At 39.3% G+C, this 20,935-nt stretch overlaps 1 protein-coding gene across 1 annotated transcript in view; it reads left to right on the forward strand.

Annotated features, from left to right (window-relative positions):
• Positions 1-2,462: 2,462 nt before the first annotated feature.
• The window catches only part of ATP6V1E1 (ATPase H+ transporting V1 subunit E1), a 29,811-nt gene continuing 11,338 nt past the window's right edge, over positions 2,463-20,935 (forward strand). The window contains exons 1-4 of the mRNA XM_045462652.1: positions 2,463-2,637; positions 8,149-8,214; positions 10,064-10,173; positions 10,549-10,615. Coding sequence (XP_045318608.1) covers positions 2,605-2,637; positions 8,149-8,214; positions 10,064-10,173; positions 10,549-10,615 — 276 coding nt within the window. The 5' untranslated portion in view covers positions 2,463-2,604. The remainder of the gene's footprint in view (positions 2,638-8,148; positions 8,215-10,063; positions 10,174-10,548; positions 10,616-20,935) is intronic.

Consider the following 20,935-nt stretch of genomic DNA (forward strand, 5'->3'; position numbering starts at 1 on the left):
AAAATCTGATAATGGACTTGTTAAATTTCCTGGATTTGATTGATGAAAAGTGATAAAGCAAATACAGCAAAATGTTAACAATTGGTGAATGCAGATGAATGGAGTTTATTGCATTGTTCTTACAACTTATTATATTTGAAATTTCCTCAAAATAAAAAGTTGGTAATAAAAATGTATGTACCTTTCGACCTATAATTCTACTGCTAGGAGTCTGTCCTAAAAATAAACAAATTTTCAAAAGTCATTTTTTAAATAAAGATTAAAAAAATGCTTAATGTTTTAGTTATTTTTGAGAAAGAGAGGGAGGGAGCACAAGTGCACTCACCCGCTCCAGAGTGAAGTAGGGGCAGAGAGGTGGGGGAGGGGGACAAAGGATCTGAATCAGGCTCTGCACTGACAGCAGAGAGCCCAAAGCGGGGCTTAAACTCATGAACTGTGAGATCATGACTTGAGCCAAAGGCCAAAGTCAGAAGTTTAACCGACTGGGTCATCCAGGCACCCCTATAAAATTGTTTACAATTTAAGTTAGTTAGTTAGTGTATGTATGTATGTACATATGTGTTTGTTTGTTTATTCATTCATTCATTCATTTATTTAGGGTATGCGAGCCAGGGAGGGCAGAGAGGGAGAGAGAGAGAATCCGGGGCTCAAACTCACAAACTGTATGATCATGACCTGAGCTGAAATCAAGAGCGGTATGCTTAACCGAGCCACCCAGGTGCCCCTCAAAAGTTCTTGTCTTACAGTTGGGGGGAAAATGGGGCTTGAGGCAAACAAATCTGTGGAAATTTCTGCCCTAATTTTCTGAATAATTCCCTTTAAGCGGGTCTTGGGAATGATGTTGGAAAAGGCATAGGCTCATTCAGAATTCCAAATAAATTCTTGGGGCGCCTGGGTGGCTCAGTCAGTTAAGCATCCGACTTCGGCTCAGGTCACGATCTCGCGGTCTGTGAGTTCGAGCCCCGTGTCGGGCTCTGGGCTGATGGCTCAGAGCCTGGAGCCTGCTTCCGATTCTGTGTCTCCTTCTCTCTCTGCCCCTCCCCCATTCATGCTCTGTCTCTCTCTGTCTCAAAAATAAATAAAAACGTTAAAAAAAAATAAAAAAAAAAAAGAATTCCAAATAAATTCTGTACACACTCCACCTTTAAGGAAGTGGAGAATAACTTCTCACTCCTTACGTGTGCACTTCACATAGTACTTCCTTCCCAAGATTACAGTATGGAAAGGGAAAAACGTTTAACTTTAACGGAGAAAGCTGCCATGTGACCAAAGTAGTCATCAGCAATCAAAAATAGTATTTTTTAAAATTTTTAAATTTGGGGGGAACCTGGGTGGCTCAGTCGGTTGAGCGTCTGACTTCAGCTCAGCTCATGATCTCGCGGTCTGTGAGTTGGAGCCCCGCATTGGGCTCTGTGCTGACGGCTGGGAGCCTGGAGCCTGCTTTGGATTCTGTGTCTCCCTCGCTCTCTGCCCCTCCCCCACTCATGCTCTGTTTCTGTCAAAAATAAACATTAAAAAAAATTAAAAAAAAATTTTTTTTAATTTTTAAATAATCTCTACACCCAGTGTGGGGCTTGAACTCACCACTCTGAGACCACGAGTCACATGCTCCTCAGAGGGAGCGGGCCAGGCACCCCTCAAAAATCATATTGACAGCATGAATCCTAGGTATTATGTGATGAAATGGCACTTTACCCCTGTAATCTTCCAACCAAAACCACTGACCAATCATAAGAAAAATTCCAAGAGCCGTACATCCTATAGTATACCTAATTAGTATCCCTCAAAGTTGTCAAGGTCATCAAAAAGGAAAAGTTGAGTTAACATTCACACCCACCAAATTTAGGAGACATGACAATTAAATGAAACACAGTATCCTGGATGGGATCCTGAAAAAGAATAAGCGCACTAGGTTAAAACTAAAGAAATCCGAATAAATGATGGAGTGGGGTCAATACATCAATATTGCTTAATTAATTGGAACAAATGTGCCATAGTAATGTAAGATGTTAATACAGTAACCAGTGTGTGAGGGGGAGAAAGATACACGAAAACCCTGTTTCATCTGCTTAATTTTTCTGTACATCTAAAACTGTTCTAAAAATAAAATCCATTAATAAAATATGGTGAAATTTGCTTTCATTAAGGCCAAGAAAGCAAAATAATAAATTCTGATTTTGTGCTAAAAATTTAAACCTAAAAAAACTTCAAGGGCTATGAGGCTACAAAAACTCACATAATTCAACTAATTGCAGACACCAGAACTCCCATTCTCTCCCTTCTACCGAGGAAGAGGCTTTTGAAGAAAACAGCTCGGAAGTCACGAGCCAGTGACCAAAGGAACTGGGACTGAACCAAGAAGGACTGCCCGCGCAGGCGCCCAGCCAGGGAAGGGCGGGGCCAGGGCGGGACTTCCCCGAACCAGCTCTTTTCCCACTGGCTGAGAAGGGCGGGAGTGTGCTGTCACCTGGCAGGAACCGGAAGCTGGAGTTATAAAGCAAAGGAAGTCGAAACCTGCGCCGGGTTTTCTTTTCCCCTTCCTTTTACCTCCCTGTTCTAATCGCGTTCCAGCCAGTGTCCCTCCGGCCTAGCACCACTTTCGCTATGGCTCTCAGCGATGCTGACGTGCAAAAGCAGGTGAGGGCCTGTGGTTGGGTCTGGCGTAGTCGCAGCGTCGGTCCCGGGGTGACGGGCTGGAACCCGGCTCAGGGAGGACGCGGGCCTCGGGCAGCCCAGATGCCAAAGGAGGGGTCCCTTACCTCAAGTCCCCGGGGCTTAGTGGTCTGTCTGCGGGAGGGATGTTTGACTCACAGCCTTATGTCTTCAGCTGGGGTTTCGCGTGCCGCCTCCTTGATGTGCTGCTGGCTTTTTGCCTCCCACCTCGGCATTCCCTATTTTCCCAGGGTACTCGCTGTGGTTGTTAGAGCAGAGAATTGAAAACAAGGGTTGAAATGCAAATTGAATGCAAGGATTAAAAACCTCTTTTTCGTTTGATTTTTAACCCTGGGAGAAGAGTTCACAGTAAGATAAAGTGCTGATGGGAGACCGCTGCTTCCAATGTTGTTTTGAGGTCATTCATTTTATGAACTGTTTATCTTCATCTTGGAAGAATCCCCTCTATCATAATGAATTGTAATGGTTGCTCTCTCAGTAAGTGTGTACGTTAATATTTTGTAAATATTTATTAATCATAATGCAGAATTCCTCTGTTAACATTTATGAACTCCAGCGCCAGTGTTTGGCATAAAGTAAGTAAGTCCAGGTCAGTGGAAAAAAATGGAAGTCGTGAACCTACATTATTTTTGCAAGTGTATAAACAGTCCTGGGAAACTTTAGGGGTTTTTTGTTTTTGTGTTTTTAAGGTGTCATACCTTCGAGTTTGTAGGCATTGAGAAAGCTATAATTTGAAAGTCTCCCAGGATAATATATTGGCATTGATAGGCCTGTAAGTAACAGGAAAAAGTGGTTTCCATTTGCCCTGCATAGATACTTTGCAACCAGGGTCCTTGAATTTAGTAGTCATATTGCCAAAAGGTTTTTCAGAGAAAGAAGCTTAAGCCTGCAATTTAATCTTTAGGTAATTTAGAGAACTACATCCATTTCTTTTTGAAGTACTAGGAAAATTCTCTGACTAAAGCTCACTCACTGCTTTATGAATCTTAAGTGACCAATAAAATATTTTTTCCTTTTCCTAGGAAATGACTCTGCATTTTAATCTAGTATGCACTAAGAATGGAGTGTTTCTTCATCAGTGGTCATATGCTAATCATAAAGGGGAAATCGTGTAACAAAAATAGTGTCTATGGAGAAGATTAAGAAATCTTAACAATATTCTTACAAAACAATGGGGTTTTTAACATATAAACTGCTATTTCTGATTTTTACTATAGGAGAAACTTGGTGCAGTGGAAAAGTACTGTGCCTTCCATACCTTCTAGTAGTCACAATTACAGTGCTGATTGTCTTCTTCCACTTGTTCCTTCATCTTTTTCCTACCCTACTTATTGAAGAATAAGGCTTCCCCAGGAAAAATATATTATAAAGATAAAGTGGTATATTTCCTTAGTTTTTTCTGTAAAATTGAAAGATGAAGAAATCTGTTCTCTGCCTCTCCACACTCTAAGCTCCATAAGGGCAGTGTATTTTGTTCCCTGTATTTGCAGCAGTGAATATGCCAGGCACCAAGCATGTAGTAAGTGTTTATAAATAGAGGATTCCCTGATGTCTTCCCTATTGTATTAAAATATTTATGTAGGGGTGCCTGGGTGGCTTAGGTGGTTGGGCATCCGACTTTGGCTCAGGTCATGATCTCACGGTTTGTGAGTTCGAGCCTGGCATCGGACTCTGTGCTGACAACTGGGAGCCTGGAGCCTGCTTCAGATTCTGTGTCTCCTTCTGTCTCTGCCCCTCCCCTGCTCTTACTCTGTCTCTCTATATCTCAAAAATAAACAAATCTAAAAAAAAAAATTTATATATATTTGTTTTTATGAGGGGAGTATGGTTATTTCATTAAATTTTCGAAGGAATCTGACTTCAAAAAACTTAAAACCTAGTAGGGTTAGCAGGAAAAAGAAAAGTATTTTCTAAAGGCCAGATTTTTCTGCCTTAGGGGCGGAGTTAAATGTCCTGAAGGGTTTCACTATTTCTCTTGTTGGAACTCCTGAAGACAGAATATGATCATGTTGGCTGTAAACAGGTTCTCTGACCTGGGTTAAAATGAGTGTGTTTTGCTCTAGGCTGTGCTGATCTAGTCAAATCTGGTAGCAGAGGGTCCACCATGAGTGATAAAGGCCGATAATGCAGGTTTGAATCAGAGTTTACCTCTACAGGCCAATGCCTTGTGGCATTTATAAACACCTGTTTTGATTACTGTATTTAAACTAACTGCTTTAAAATTCCAAACTGAGTTCAGTAAGGCTTCAAACTGAACGTGTGGAGATAAGATTCCTACCGTGAACACACACACAAATCTGTGGGGGTTAATGCTTTTAGCAAGGTCACAGTTTTTCTATACAATGTACCTCTGGATTAGGTACTACAAATATTTCAAGGCCTGAGACTTCATAAGTATTGTATTACCTATGAAATAGGCTCTGATTATCATACTTATTTTGGTTCCTCAAGCATAGGGTAGCTGCTAAGAATTTTGATAAAAAAGAAATCTTACCTTTTAAAACCATACTGTGTGTTTTCTTTAAGACTTTGATGGCATGAGCTTGTATTATTAATTCACTTTATATTTTATATTATTTTTTTTATTAAAAAAAATTTTTTTAACGTTTATTTATTTTTGAGACAGAGAGAGACAGAGCATGAACGGGGGAGGGTCAGAGAGAGAGAGGGAGACACAGAATATGAAACAGGCTCCAGGCTCTGAGCTGTCAGCACAGAGCCCGTTGCGGGGCTTGAACTCACGAACCGCGAGATCATGACATGAGCCGAAGTCGGACGCTTAACCGACTGAGCCACCCAAGCGCCCCTATTAATACACTTTTTAAAAAATATATAAAACAAACTTACTCAGCCATTTTTAAGTGTATAGTTCAGTAGTGTTAAGTATGTTCACCTTATTGTAAAACAAATCTTGACTCACTTTTGTACATCTGTGTGTACCTTAATTTTATGATATCTTTGTGGTATATGGAGAAGCTGGGAATTGTTTCCAGATTGTTAAACTCTAAAATGTACTGGGGGGGTGGCGCATGGGTGGCTCAGTTGGTTAAGCATCCAACTAAGCATGATCTCATGATTCGAGCCCTGCATCAGGCTCTGCGCTGACAGCTCAGGCTGCTTCGAGTTCTTTCTCTCTGTCTCTGTCTCTGTCTCTGTCTCTCTCTCTCTCTCTCTGCCCCTCCCCCACTCACACTGTCTGTCCCTCTCAAAGATAAATAAACATTTAAAAAAATATAGGGGCGCCTGGGTGGCTCAGTCGGTTAAGCATCCGACTTCAGCTCAGGTCATGATCTCATGGTTCGTGAGTTCAAGCCCCGCGTTGGGCTCTGTGCTGACAGCTCAGAGCCTGGAGCCTGCTGCAGATTCTGTGTCTCCCTCTCTCTCTGCTCCTCCCCCGTTTATGCTCTGTCTCTCTCCTTCAAAAATAAATAAAAACATTAAAAAAAATTTTTTTAAGTAAAAAAATATATTTATATAAAAATAAAAAGTACTTGGGATATCTCAACAGGCTTAAAATACCCAGCAGGTTCTCATTCATTCACAAATGTTTATTGATTACCCACTGTAGTGGCAGTTGTTCCCTTCTGGAGTTATGATGATATAAAAGACAAGATCTCAGTACTCATGGAGCTTACCTTAGATGGGAGAATTAATAAACACAATGAATTAACCTAGAGCTTATTGATGTTTTTAAAATCAGCTTTTTTTTTATTCATCATTTCTTTTATATAGAGCCCCTATGAAATGAAACTACTAGTGAGTTTGGTGAGCTGTGTTACTTGTATATTCACTTGGGTGTATTTTACATCTTCACTGGAGACAATACTTCATTTATGAGTCTAAATTGGATCAGTCACCCCAAGCCCCATTCAGAAGACTTCAGTGGACTTTATTCTCTGTAGCCAGAGCTCTAAAGCCCTTTAACAAGGACCTCACCTTATAGTTTAGTTGTGGATAGGGACAAGTAAGCAAGGAATAATGAATATGTATTTAGGTAGAGGAAGTGTGGAGTGCCCTAGATGCACGTAGCTGAGAAATTCAGAAAAGATTTTCCAAAGGCTGTTAAGCAAGCTGAATCCCAAAAAGTTAGCTAGATGAAGCAGGAGGAAGAGTATTCCAAGTGGAAGGAACAACATATTTGAAATCTTGGAAATGAGGGAGAGAGTGGTGAACTCAAGGAACAGAAAAACTGAAATAAGTTTAGTAGGATAGGAACCAAGAGTCTGAAGAGTGGCAAGTGGTGAAAGTTATTTTTCATATAATGCTGGCAAGGTAAGCATTGACCAGATCATGTACCTTCTAAAATCTTTGAGCTTGATCATAAAGCAAGTTGGGGTGTGGGGGAATGTGATATGTGATGAGACCAACATTTTTTAAAGGATCTTTCTGGTTGCAGTGTAGAGTTGATGAAAGAGGAAACAGGGCTGGAGGCCAGTAGACAGATTTGGAAGCTGTGGTAATAATTCAGCTGAGAGATGGTGATAGCAAAGACTAGGATAGTGGCTAAGAAGATAGAGAGATGTGGACAAATAAAAGAACCATTGGAAGAGAGAATTGATTGGACTTGGTGGTTGATTGGATGTGAGGACTGAGGTACAAGGAAGAGTCAAAGTTGAATGTTGTACTAATCCTCCAGATAGAGATCAAAGTTGGGGGCAGGGAGTGGTTAACAGTTCATTAGTGAGTGTTTTGGATTTCGGTTGCTGTGAGTAGGATATCTAAAAAAGAGCAGTCTAGGAGGCAGAGGCACTGAAGGAGAACAAGGAAGTCAAAAGGAAGAGATTGTTTAAGAAGGGAGGATTGGTCAACATAACAAGAGATGCTGAAATGTCAATTAAGGTAAGGCCAAGATTTAAGGACTAGGAGATTATTGTCTTTTTATGAGAGTAATTTCAGTGGACTGAAGGGGTAGAAGTGAATTAAAGTATGTTGAGAGTAGAAGGTAAGAAAGTTGAAAAAGTATGGGGCACCTGGCTGGCTCAGTCAGTAGAGCATGTGACTCTTGATCTCAGTGTTATAAGTTCAAGTTCCATGTTGGGTATAGAGATTACTTAAAAATAAAAAATAAAAAAATCTTAAAAATAAAATCTTTTTTAAAAAGTTGAAAAAGTAAATCTGAATAGGTCTTTGATCCATTTTATTAGAAATGGAAAAGAGAAAAAGAGGGTCCTGGCCAAAAGGGGTATGAAGTAGAGGAGGGTATATATTTAGTCCATCCTCCCCCATAAACTCTAAGTTCTTTGAGAATAGGATAATGTTCTGTGATACTGAATATTGCATCTGGTCCATTTGCTAGAGCAAATTCCAGATTATAAGATATCTGAGACCAGAAATTATCTCATTTATCCTTGTATACAATGCCTGGCACATAATATGCATTCAATAATGATTGTTGAATGAATCAGAAAAGATAGGTACATTTTCTTTTCTTGTTATACTCAAAAATAAAATAATCTTTTCATTTTTTTCTTACAGATTAAGCATATGATGGCTTTTATTGAACAGGAAGCCAATGAGAAAGCAGAAGAAATAGATGCAAAGGTAAGATTTCCTTTTCTAGGTTTAAGAAATTATCAAAATTTCGTATTGTTTTTGCTTTGGTAAGGAGTAATTTTACTAGTTGTTTAACAACACATCACATAGGACTGCTAAGAATATCTTTTCTCTTTTTTAAATATTTTTTTAATGTTTATTTTTGAGAGAGAGAACATGAGCGGGGAAGAGGCAGAGAGAGAGGGGGACAGAGGATCCGAAGCAGGCTCTGTGTTGACAGCAGAGCCCGATGCCGTGATTCGAGACTCAATGTGAGGCTTGAACTCAGGAACCATGAGATCATGATTTGAGCCAAAGTTGGACACTTAACCAACTGAGCCACCCAGGCACTCCAAATAGCTCTTATCTTTAATATTAAAAAATAAACTTTCCTTTCTAAACATCCTGATTGTCAATAAGTGTCTTGAAATTTTATGGTAGGGAGTAGAAAAGTAATGGGTTAATTTTCTCATGGAATCTGGAATCTAGACATTTAGCATCTATGGGTAATTATGATAGCTGGTTAAGGAGGGTGTAGTATTGGGGCGCCTGGGGGCTCAGTTGACTGAGGGTCTGACTTCGGCTCAGGTCATGATCTCACAGTTCATGGGTTTGAGCCCCATGTTGGGCTCTGTGCTGACAGCTGAGAGCCTGGAGCCTGCTTCAGATTCTGTGTCTCCCTCTCTCTGCCCCTCCCCTGCTCACACTCTGTCTGTCTCTTTCTCTCAAAAATAAATAAACATTAAAAAAAATTTTTTTTAAAGAGGTGTAGTATATTTAAGTTGTTATTTTGCTTTTTCATTAATTTGTGCTTGTTTTTTTCTTTTTAAGTTTTTTAAAAGTTTATTTATTTAGAGAGAGCACGTGGGAGGGGTGGAGAAATAGGGAGGAAGAGAGAATCCTAAACAGGGTCCACACTGTCTACACAGAGCCCAATGCGGGTCTCAAACTCAATGAACTGTGAGATAATAACCTGAGCCGAAACCAAGAGTTGGCCACTTAACTGACTGAGGCACCCCTAATTTATAATTTTAAAACGACTGTTAGATTCATCTTATTTTTCTGATCAATGGAGGCAAGAATGCTGTTATAATTCTTTTATTTTTATAAGGGAGGACTAAAACTGAGATTACTTGACCAGATTCTTTAGGCAGTAACCCAGATCTTCTAAACTCCAAATTCTGTGTTCTTTTCATTAGCCCCCTAGTAAGCAAATGGATTAAATTTAGAATACATAATGGTTTTTTTTTTTATGTTTTATTTTTGAGAGAGAGTGAGTGTGAGTTGGGGAGGTTCAGAGAGAGGCTGGGGTACAGAGGATGTTAAGTGGGCTCCACACAGATGGCAGAGAGCCTGATGCAGGGCTCAAACCCATGAACCACAAAATCATGACCTGAGCGGAAGTTGGATGCTCAACCAAGGCGCCCCAATGATTTTTTTCACACACAGAACCTTCTATCAATATATCCTTTATGACTTTGTGGGTAGGTACTATTATCCTTTTTCTTTTTCTTTTTTTTTAATTTTTAGTTTAAGTAGGCTCTACACCCAACGTAGGGCTTGAACTTAGGACCCTTAGATCAAGAGTGGCATGCTCTACCAACTGATCCAGCCAGGCACCACTGGGTATGATTATTTTTGATCAGGTTTTTAGTTTTCTGGTTCATCATTTATGATGAAAATCAATGGTTATCTCTTTTAAGTAAATTAGAAATAATTCTTGAAGACAAGTCATAATAAACTTCCTATGTTTGATATGGAAAACGATAATTATAAGCAAGTACCTCTGGTTACCAGCTGCTTAAAATAAAACTCCAGATCTGCTGTAATGAATTAATAATAATTAATTCCTTGGTAGGCAGAGGAAGAGTTCAACATTGAGAAAGGTCGTCTTGTGCAAACCCAAAGACTGAAGATTATGGAATACTATGAGAAGAAAGAAAAGCAGATTGAGCAGCAGAAGAAAATGTAAGTAGATCCTGGTCACAATATTAGCTAAGGAAGCTTTGAAAAGTCAGTGGGACAAAAGACAGAGCATGTGCTTTGGAGTCAGGGAGGTATGGATTCAAGTCTTAACTGGACCAACTTACACTTTTCTCACCTTGGGCAAGTTGCTTAATTATTTTTCTTCCTTTGTGAAAATGGAAGCTTCACAGGATTATTGAAAAAAAAGTTGGAATAACTGATATAAAAGTGCTTCTTTATCTTTGAAAATAAGTTTATAGAAGCCACTCGAGTATATGCAAAGAGGAGTATTTGTGCGTATGTAGGAAGCTGTATATTTTTTCTACAGTTTCTATATTTTTATGCTGTACTGCTACTATTTTTCCATATCTTTTGCAGTCAGATGTCTAATTTGATGAATCAAGCAAGGCTCAAAGTCCTCAGAGCGAGAGATGACCTTATTACAGTGAGTAATTAGCCCCTATTATAAAATTGTAAAGTGTTTATTTACCTATTATAGAGAATGCACTAGTTAGCATTAGCTAATTAAGGAGGTGAATGGTTTTTAGAAAACAATTGGTCAGCAAATCATTATACTAGGTGTTGTAGTAAATACAAAGTGAATAAGGTATTGCCATGTCTTCAAAGACCCTCTGATCTCACAGAGCGTATAGACTCTTTTGGTTATACAGCACATTATGGGTGGACCATACAGTATGTGAGGGTGATAGGGACGAATAAAATTAGTAAAATTATGGCCAAGAGTGCAAGGCTAAAAGAGCTTCACCTATTTTCAGTAGAAGCTATTGAAGTTTTTATTTTATTTTATGAGAATTATCATAAATAGGGTTCATGGTATGAATATGTAGGCTAAATTTAAGAGGGAAGAGGTTAGGAGCACCTGGGTGGCTCAGTCAATTAAGCATTTGACTTCAGGTGAGGTCATGATCTCACAGTCCGTGAGTTTGAGCCCTGTGTTGGGTTCTGTGCTGACAGCTCAGAGCCTGGAGCCTGCTTCCGATTCTGTGTCTCCCTCTCTCTTTGCCCCTCCCCCACTCACACTCTGTCTCAAAAATGAATAAATATTAAAAAAAAAAAAAATAACAAGAGGGAAGAGGTTAGACACAAGATAGCCATTTGGGAAGTATTGTCATCTGAGGAAGAAGGCAGAAACCTACTGAAACATACATTTAAACTTTTCAACTTTAAACTTTAAACTTTTCAAAATGGGAAGCCTGCTTCCCATTCTGTGTCTCCCTCTCTCTCTGCCCCTGCCCCGTTCATGCTCTGTCTCTCTCTGTCCCAAAAATAAATAAACGTTGGAAAAAAAAAAAAAAAGAATAGCTAGCTTAAAACAAACAAAAAACAAAACAAAAAAAAGAATAGCTAGCTTACTTTTGGACATACTTTAAGGGGCCAAGAAATCTCCAGTTGGATGTGTCTGTCAGGATGTTAAGTGAGGGGCCGAAGTTCAGGACAACAGAGATTGCTTATTAACATAACCTTCATAGCACTTCAAATGTGAATGCTTTTAAATTCTAGGAATTTGGGAAAATAGGGAATGTGTTGCTAAATTATCTTGTTACATGGGAATGAATAGTTCATACTCTATAAAATATAAAAGGAGGACTAGACAGCTTTTTGTGGAAATGTTGACTGCAAAATGTTAACACCTGAGGGTAGTTGTTACCTAGTGTCTTCACTAAAATGTTGAGTTTCAGTAAACAGTGGTTGATTTTTTTCCACAGGATTCAGATTTCTTTAGCAACCAGAATTGATTGACCTAGTTTATACACTTCTCTTAAAATAATAGTATGTGCTTAGGGAAGGTAGTTTGTTGTGAAAGAACTTGGGCTTACAAGTCTTTCAGCTTTGCCATATTAGTTTGAGTAAATTATTATTTCTGACCCTCAATTTCCTCTTTGGTATGTATTAATTATGGTGCTTGGTTCAGAGGGCTGGGTTTTTCTCTTTTTTATTTTAATTTTTTTAAGGTTTGTTTATTTTTGAGAGAGAGCGAGAGAGAGAGAGAGACAGAGCATGAGTGGCCAAGGGACAGAGAGAGAGGGAGACACAGAATCCGAAGCAGGCTCCAGGCTTGAGCTGTCAGCACAGAGCTTGACATGGGGCTCGAACTCCCAAACTGTGAGATCATGACCTAAACCAAAGTCAGACACTTAACTGACTGAGCCACCCGGGTGTCTCTGGGTTTTTCTCTTTTTAAAAATAATTTTTAAACTGTTTAAAAGTAAAATTTATTTTGGGGTACCTGGCTGACTCAATTGGTAGAGCATGCAACTCTTGATCTTGGAGTCGTGAGTTTAAGCCCCAAGTTAGGTGTGGAGCCTACTTTAAAAAAATAAAGGGGCATGTGGGTGGCTCAGTTGGTTCAGTGTCCAACTTTTGATAACGGCTCAGGTCGTGATCTCGTGGTTTGTGAGATCAAGCCCCATGTCAGGTTGTGCACTGACAGCATGGAGCCTGCTTGGGATTCTCTCTCTCCCTCTCTCTTTGCCCCTCCCCCACTTATTCTATCTCTCTTAAAGTAAATAAACTTCAAAATTAAATAAAATATTTAAAACATCAAATTTATTTTTACGTAGTGTTACATGCACATTAAAAATTTAAAGAATCGGATACCAGGGTAGCTTGGTTGAGCATCTGACTTTTGGTTTTGGCTTGGGTAATGAGTTGGGCTCTGTACTAAGTGTGAAGACTGGTTGAGATTCTCTCTCTCTCTCTCTCTGTCTCTCTCTCTCTGCCCTCCTCTGTCTTACACACGTGCACTCTCTCTCTAAAATAAAAATAAAAACTTAAAATTTAAGGAATCAAATCCATAAGGCTTATACCAACAAATATCAGTCTCTTGGCCCAGTTAAAACACAGGGTTCTTAGGCTCTCATAAGGATCGAATGCAAGAATGCATTTAAATACTCTAGCTTAACACTTGGCATATAGTATTTGTTTAAGAAGTGTTACTTCACTTTCCCCACCCCATCTCCTCCACCACTTTCCCCACCCCATCTCCTCCTGTGGTGACCCTTCTCTTAATTGGTCTGGATAGTTGAAATATTCTCCCAGCTGTTTGGTGCCAGTGCTCGGAAAGCCCTGAACTATTTAAGTTGCTACATCTTTGATATATGCCTGGAGTCAAAAATGACAACTGTGTCAGCTACTGTGTAGATGCTGTTATTTGTATAGTCAAGAGTTTAGAGACCTGTAACTTAAAATATGTCAGTAGCAGGCCTCAATATGAGTGCCAAGGGTTATAGCATGTATTGTTTTTTTTAATTTTTTTTTTTTTTCAACGTTTTTTATTTATTTTTGGGACAGAGAGAGACAGAGCATGAATGGGGGAGGGGCAGAGAGAGCGGGAGACACAGAATTGGAAACAGGCTCCAGGCTCCGAGCCATCAGCCCAGAGCCTGACGCGGGGCTCGAACTCACGGACCGCGAGATCGTGACCTGGCTGAAGTCGGACGCTTAACCGACTGCGCCACCCAGGCGCCCCTGTATTGTTTTTTTTAATTAAAAAAAAATTGTACTTTTATTTTTATTTATTTAGTTTTTATTTTTAAGTGATTTTTAAAAATTCACTTATTTTTGAGAGGGTGCGAGTGAGCAAGGGGCAGAGAGGGAGGGTGAGAGAGAATTCCACTCAGACTCCGCACTGTTCGAAGTGGGCCTGGAGCTCATCTGATGCAGAGCTTGAACTCCCTGAGATCGTGACCTGAGCCAAAGTCGGCTGCTTAACCGCCTAAGCCACCCAGGCACCCCATTAATACCTAAAATTTAGATTAATCATTTATTATCAAATATTTGAATTCTTACCAGGTGCAAGCACGATTCTAATTACTAGAGATATAATAAAATTTAGCTCCTGCTTTTGTGGAATTTAATATCCTAGTATGCTATGTATGAGTTGTGGTTTTAAGTTGATTGATTTTTTTTTTTTTTTTTTTTTTTTTTTGAGAGAGAGCTGGAGGGGCAGAGAGAAAGAATCCTGAGCAGGCTCCGCACTGTCACTGCAGAGCCCAACATGGGGCTCGAACTCACAAACCTTGAGATCATGACCTGAGCAAAAATCAAGAGTCTGATGCTTAAACAACTGAACCACCCAGGCACCCCCAAAATTTTATTTTTATTTTTATTTTTTTTTAATTTTTTTTAATGTTTATTTATTTTTGAGACAGAGACAGAGTGCAAGTCGGGGAGGGGCAGAGAGAGAGGGAGACACAGAATCTGAAACAGGCTCCAGGCTCTGAGCTGTCAGCACAGAGCCCGATGCGGGGCTCGAACCCACGGACCGCGAGATCATGACCTGAGCCGAAGTCGGACGCTCAACCTACTGAGCCACCCAGGCGCCCCCAAAATTTTATTTTTAAGTAATTTCTACACCCATTGTGAGATTTGAACCCATAGCCCTGAGATCAAGAGTTGCACACTGCACTGACTAAGCCAGCCAGGCGTCCTGAGAAGTTGGAACTTCTATATGGACAGCACACTGATTCCAGGTGGAGCTGAAGGAATGGATGAGATCACCAAGGTTGTGGATGTCGAATTATAGGGCCAAGTAAACAAACTGAGAAGCATCTTTTTTTTTTTTTTTTTTTTTAATTAAGTAAGCTCTGCACTCAACGTGGGGCTTAAACTCATGACCCCAAGATCAAGAGTTGCATACTCTACCAACTGAGCTAGACAGGTACCCCCAAGAAGCATCATATTTAATAGGCAGGAAGATAAGGGATTGCTAAGGAAACATGAAGAAAAAAGCAGTCGTGTTGGAGAAGAATAAGAAGCTAAGGGAACAGAAAACTTGAACAAAATGAGAATCTAAAATAGCAGCTAATGCTTCTAAGAATCAGAGTAGGTAGAGCACAGATTTGGCATTCAAGGTGTCATTTCTGACTTTTGCCAGAGCACTTTCATTGGATTAATGAAGGCAGAAAGCCAGACTGTAATGGCCTGAAAAGTGTGTGGTGTAAGTAAGTGTGTGGTGAGGAACTGGAGGCATGTGCATGGCCTCCTAAGGAGCGGGGCTGTGGGAGCTGCTGGTGCATTGATCTCAAATACAAAGTTACAAGTATTTTATAGCATGCAACTTGAGTTCAGTGTACAGCTGAGCTTTTATTTTTTTAATTTATAGTGAGAATTTTGTGAAAATAAACATTTCTATAATTTTAGTTCTAAAGACATGTGTTTCCTTAGCCCTTTGCCAAGTCTAACTTCTTACCATCAAGTAATTTACAGTTTAGCAAACACAGTAAGAGGCCTAGAGGGCTGAGGAAACAGAGCAGACAGGGTTACATATTCATCAAAGCATACATACCTGCTTTAAATGGATTTCGCTATTTGAAAACATTTTATTTCTAGTAGTTATTTTCTCTGATGTTTATCCTTTTTCCTTGCCTGCCCTGATGTTTAAGAGCACAAGCTTTGGAATTCCTGTGAGATTTGAATTTCTGTTTCCCGGTATCAGCTATTCGGTGGGCAAATTTTTTAAGCACTTTGAACCTTCTGTTTCCTATAAAACAGCCAGGTTTAAGAGGGCAGTTAGGTTAGAGGCAGTCAGGTTCAAGTGGGCAGATATGTCCTTCCAAAATACTGATAATAAAATGTAAACTGACATGTGAACTGCAGTAATTTACACATCTCTCCTTGGAAAAGCTGTGGGGAGCCAGAAGATAATCAGAAGGTTGGAATTTATTTATTTTTTAAATGTTTATTTATTTTGAGAGAGAGAATCCCAAGCAGGCTTCGTACTGTCAGCACAGAGCCTGATGTGGGGCTCCATCTCACAAACTGTGAGCCAATATCAAGAGTTGGACACTTAACCAACTGAGCCACCCAGGTGCCCCAGAAAGTTTGAATTTAGTATCAAAGAGTGTCACTAAGATATTAGTGGTTTGTACCATTGTTGATCATAATTTGCCTCTTTCACCTATGATGACATATCTTTTAAGTTATGGGAATACTCAAGGGACAGTATAATTTATGTCAGTCAGGTTTCAGCCTTCTTAGCTAGAGTTTGGGTTTATTCTGGCTTCCCTGCCTCCTTGATTGGAGTTTTAGATGGTGTTAAAAGTCCTCACTTAACCTATTTCCAGATTTTTCATAGTGGGCTACTTTTACAGATGGCAAGTATTGCTCTTTACAAGTCGTCTTTATTTAATTTTATTCTCTTACAGCAAACCTATCTCCATACTCCACTCCTCTTTGCTTGACCATAGTTGATTGGTCAATTCCAGCCCAGAGAAAAATGCTTGAGGGATTCCACGATGAGGAGGGGCTACAGTTTCTTTCAGCCAAACATCTTACAGAGTGTATGCTTTAAATCCTTGTGCTCATAAGCTTCCTAGATTGTGTGAAGCCTTAAATGACTTCTTAACCAGACTGTTCGGATTGAAGTGATAATACTTCTCGGGGTTAGGTTGTTCTGATGGACACTTAAAATTAGAGGTTGAGGGGCGCCTGGGTGGCTCAGTCGGTTAAGCATCAGACTTCAGCTCAGGTCATGATCTCACAGTCTGTGAGTTCGAGCCCCATATCAGGCTCTGTGCTGACAGCTTAGAGCCTGGAGCCTGCTTCAGATGCTGTGTCTCCCTCTCTCTCTGCCCCTCCCCTGCTCATGTTCTGTCTCTCTCTGTCTCAAAAATAAATAAAAACATTAAAAATAAATTAAAAAATTAGAGGTTGATTTTTGAGCACCTCTTAATAGTTTTACTATGTTCACGTAGAAATTTTAATTCTAAAAAAAAAAAAGGAAGAAATTTTAATTGTTTTGTCAGGGCATCATATTCCACCCAGTTTCTTTAACCCCCCCACCAACCCCTCATAAATTGATCCACCTTTTTCTTTCTTTCTTTTTTTTTTTTTTTCTTTTTAAATCTATGCTCTTCCTCCTTTGAACTTAAAGAATGTTTTTTACATTACTGCTGTCATCATGTCTTTCAGTGTCTGGACTAACTCAAAATTATAACCCTGTCTTCAGACTCCAGGTCTTTGTGAGGAGATGGATTACTGTTTAAATATTTCTTGCTCTGAGGGTTTAGTCTGCTTTGTGTAGAATATATTTGAGATTGACTGTTGCTGTGGGGGAGATTTTGAGGGTTTACTTTCTCTTGAGCCCTCAGGGACTAGAAAAGTCATTTTTGTTGGTTATTTTATTTGGCTTTGTTTTTTGTTTTTGTTTTTATTTGATTTTTGGTTTCAGGAGAATTTAGTGATTCATCACTTACATATAACATCCAGTGCTCATCACAAGTGCCCTCCTTAATACCCATCACCCACTTAACCCATCCTCCTGCCCACTTCCCTCCATCAGCCCTCAGTTTGTTCACTAAACCAAGAGTCTCTTATGGAGGGACTAGAAAAATCTTAAAAGCTAATCACACTCAGTGTATTAAAAGGGTAATAGTCTTACAGTTTCTTTAGTAGATTCCTTTATTAGTGGTTATCCATAGAAATACCTCTGTCAGATAAATGCTTTAAAGCAAAAGCTAGCTGATGTTCTGTAACAAATGGAAATAAAGCCAACCTGATACAACCACTGAGATAATACCACCATGGGGAAAATGTGAAAAAGAAAGTGACTATCGTCTAATAATTACATACTTAGAAGAAGGAAAAGGATTGTCCTTTTTGACATTTTGTTGTTAACTTTTTTTTTTTAAGATTTTATTTTTAATCTGTATACCCAATGTGGGGTTCAAACTCACAACCTTAGATCAAGAGTTGCATGTTCCACTGATTGAGTCAGCTGAATGCCCTTGTTGTTAATTTAAATGTATTTGTTTTTCATCATTAAAACAAAATAGGGGGGCACCTGGGTGGCTCAGTCAGTTAAGCGTCTGACTCTTGACTTCAGCTCGGGTCATGAGCTCATGGCTTGTGAGTTCAAGCCCCACACTGGGCTCTGCACTGATAGTGCAAACCTGCTTGGGATTCTCTCTCTCCCCCTTTCTCTGCACCTCCCATGTACTCTCTCTCTCTCAAAATAAATTTTAAAAAATAAACTTAAAAAACAACAACAACAAAACAGCCAAAATGGGAGCTTACTGAATGGGAGAAGATATTTGCAAGTAATACATTCAATAAAGGGTAAATATAAAAATATATAAACAACTTCTACACCTAAACACCACACCACCTCCCTGAAATAATCTGGTTAAAAAGTGGGTGGAGGACCTAAATAGACATTTTTAAAATGGTGTTCAATATCAGTAATCATCAGGGAAATGTAAATCAAAACCACAGTATCAGCTCATACCTTTCAGAATGGCTACTGTCAAAAAGATAAGAAATAAGTGGTGGCAAGGGTGTGGAGAAAAGGGAACCTTCATGCACTGTTGGTAGGAGTGTAAACTGGTGCAGCCATTCTAGAAAACAGTATGGAGGTTCCTCAAAAAATTAAAAATAGAAATACCATATGATCCAGGGATGCCTGGCTGGCTCAGTTGGTAGAGCATGTGACTTCTGATCTCAGTGTCATGAGTTTAAGCCCCATATCGGGTGTAGAGATGACCTTAAAAAATAATAAAAATATCTTTTTAAAAGGAGAAATACCATATGATCCAGTACTTCTCCTACAGGGTATTTACCCAAAGAAAATGGAAACACTAATCAAAAAGATATATGCAGCCCTACTATAGCATTATTTACAATAGCCAAGACAAATGTCCCAAATGTCCATTGATAGATGAATAGATAAAGAAGGGAGTGTATATACATAATGGAATATTAACCATAAAGAGAGAAATCTTAACTATTTGTGACAACGTAGATGGATAAAAGACTGTTGTGCCAAGTGAAATGAGTCTGAGAAAGACAGGCACCATATGATTCTGCTTATATGTGGAATTTGAAAAACAAACAAGTGAACAAACGGATACAGAGAACAAACTGGTGGTTGCTAGAAGGGAGGGTGTTGGGTGAGGTGAAGGGGATTAAGAGGTACAGATATAAGTCAAGTCATGGAGATGAAAAGTACAGCGTAGGAAATATAGTCAATAATGTAATGTCATATGGTAACAGATGGTGACTAATGGTGGTGAACACTGAGTAGTGGGTAGAATTGTCCAGTTACTAGGTAGCACACCTGAAAGGAATATAACATTGTATGTCAACTGTACTTCAGTAACAAAAAAAAGTACTTGGTTTTGCTTAGGTGAATTTAGCAAAACATGCCTGTTAACTTGTTTCAGGCTTCAAACTATACTATTTTGCTGTTATTTGGGCCCATCTCTCAATAGGGCCTTGTTGGGAAAGGACTCCTACTTTGGGTCATAAGCAGGGAAACAGTAAAAGAACTTTCTATCCTTTTCTGATTTATTAACGAACTAGAATCTTGCAAACTCCTCTGGGAATTTTAACTACTTTTTCAGTTTTGTGCAGAATGTAATAAAAGAGTGATTTTTTTTCTTTTAGGGAAAAAAAATTAGTATATTAAAACTGCATTTTAAAGTTTAAAACAATTATAATACTCCTATCAAGTGGTATAATCTAGTTAAAATATAATTATGCTGGGGTTCCTGGGTGGCTCAGGTGGTTGAGCATCTGATTCTTGGTTTTAGCTCAGGTCATGATCTCACATTTCAGGGGGTCGAGCCCCACCTCCGGCTCTGTGCTGACAGAAGACTGCTTGGGATTCTTTCTCTCCCTCTCTCTACTCCTCCCCCATGTGTGCGAGCACGTTTTCTCTCTCTCTCTCTCTCTCTCAAAATAAATAAACTTAAAAAATATATATATGATAATTAATTAAAAGTGGGGGCACCTGGGTGGCTCAGTCAATTAACTGTCTGACTTCGGCTCAGGTCATGATCTCATGGTTTGTGAGTTCAAGCCCTGTATTGGGCACCAGGCTAACAGTGTAGAGCCTGCTTGAGATTCTTTCTCTCTGCCCTTCCCTACTTGCGTTCTCTCTCTCTTTCTCTCTCTCTCAAAATTAATAATTTTTAAAAATATAAGTCGGTCACCTGGGTGGTTCACTCGGTTAAGCATCCAACTTTGGCTCAGGTCATGATCTCGCAATTCACGAGTTCAAGCCCTGTGTTGGGCTCTGTGCTGACAGCTCAGAGCCTGGAGCCTGCTTCAGATTCTGTGTCTTCCTCTCTCTCTGCTCCTTTCCTGCTCACACTCTGTCTCTCTCAAAAATAAACATTAACGGGGCGCCTGGGTGGCTCAGTCGGTTAAGTATCCGACTTCGGCTCAGGTCACGATCTCACGGTATGCGAGTTCAAGCCCCACGTCGGGCTCTGTGCTGACCGCTCAGAGCCTGGAGCCTGTTTCAGATTCTGTGTCTCCCTCTCTCTCTGACCCTCCCCCGTTCATGCTCTGTCTCTCTCTGTCTCAAAAATAAAATAAATGTTAAAAATAAATAAATAAATAAACATTAAAATATGTGTATGTGTGTATATATACATATATATACACATACATATACACGTATGTATGTATGTGTATATACACATATGTATATATGTGTATATACATGCATATACACATATGTATGTGTATATATACATAAATACACATACATACACATATGCATATATATACACATACATATATACATATGTATATATGTGTATATATACACACATACACATACACAGTTATAGGTGAAAAGTACGAATCATTGACCAATGAATGGCATTTGGTCATGTTTGGTTTGGGGACAGAGTATATATTGTAACATAGACTGAAATACAAGAATAGGTAAACTATTTTCATGTTAAAAGTTTCTAAAGGAGACAAACTGCAGTCATCACTTGATGTTTGGAATCCT

The sequence above is a fragment of the Leopardus geoffroyi genome, chromosome B4, assembly GCF_018350155.1.
Source record: "Leopardus geoffroyi isolate Oge1 chromosome B4, O.geoffroyi_Oge1_pat1.0, whole genome shotgun sequence".
NCBI classification, from domain to species: domain Eukaryota; kingdom Metazoa; phylum Chordata; class Mammalia; order Carnivora; family Felidae; genus Leopardus; species Leopardus geoffroyi.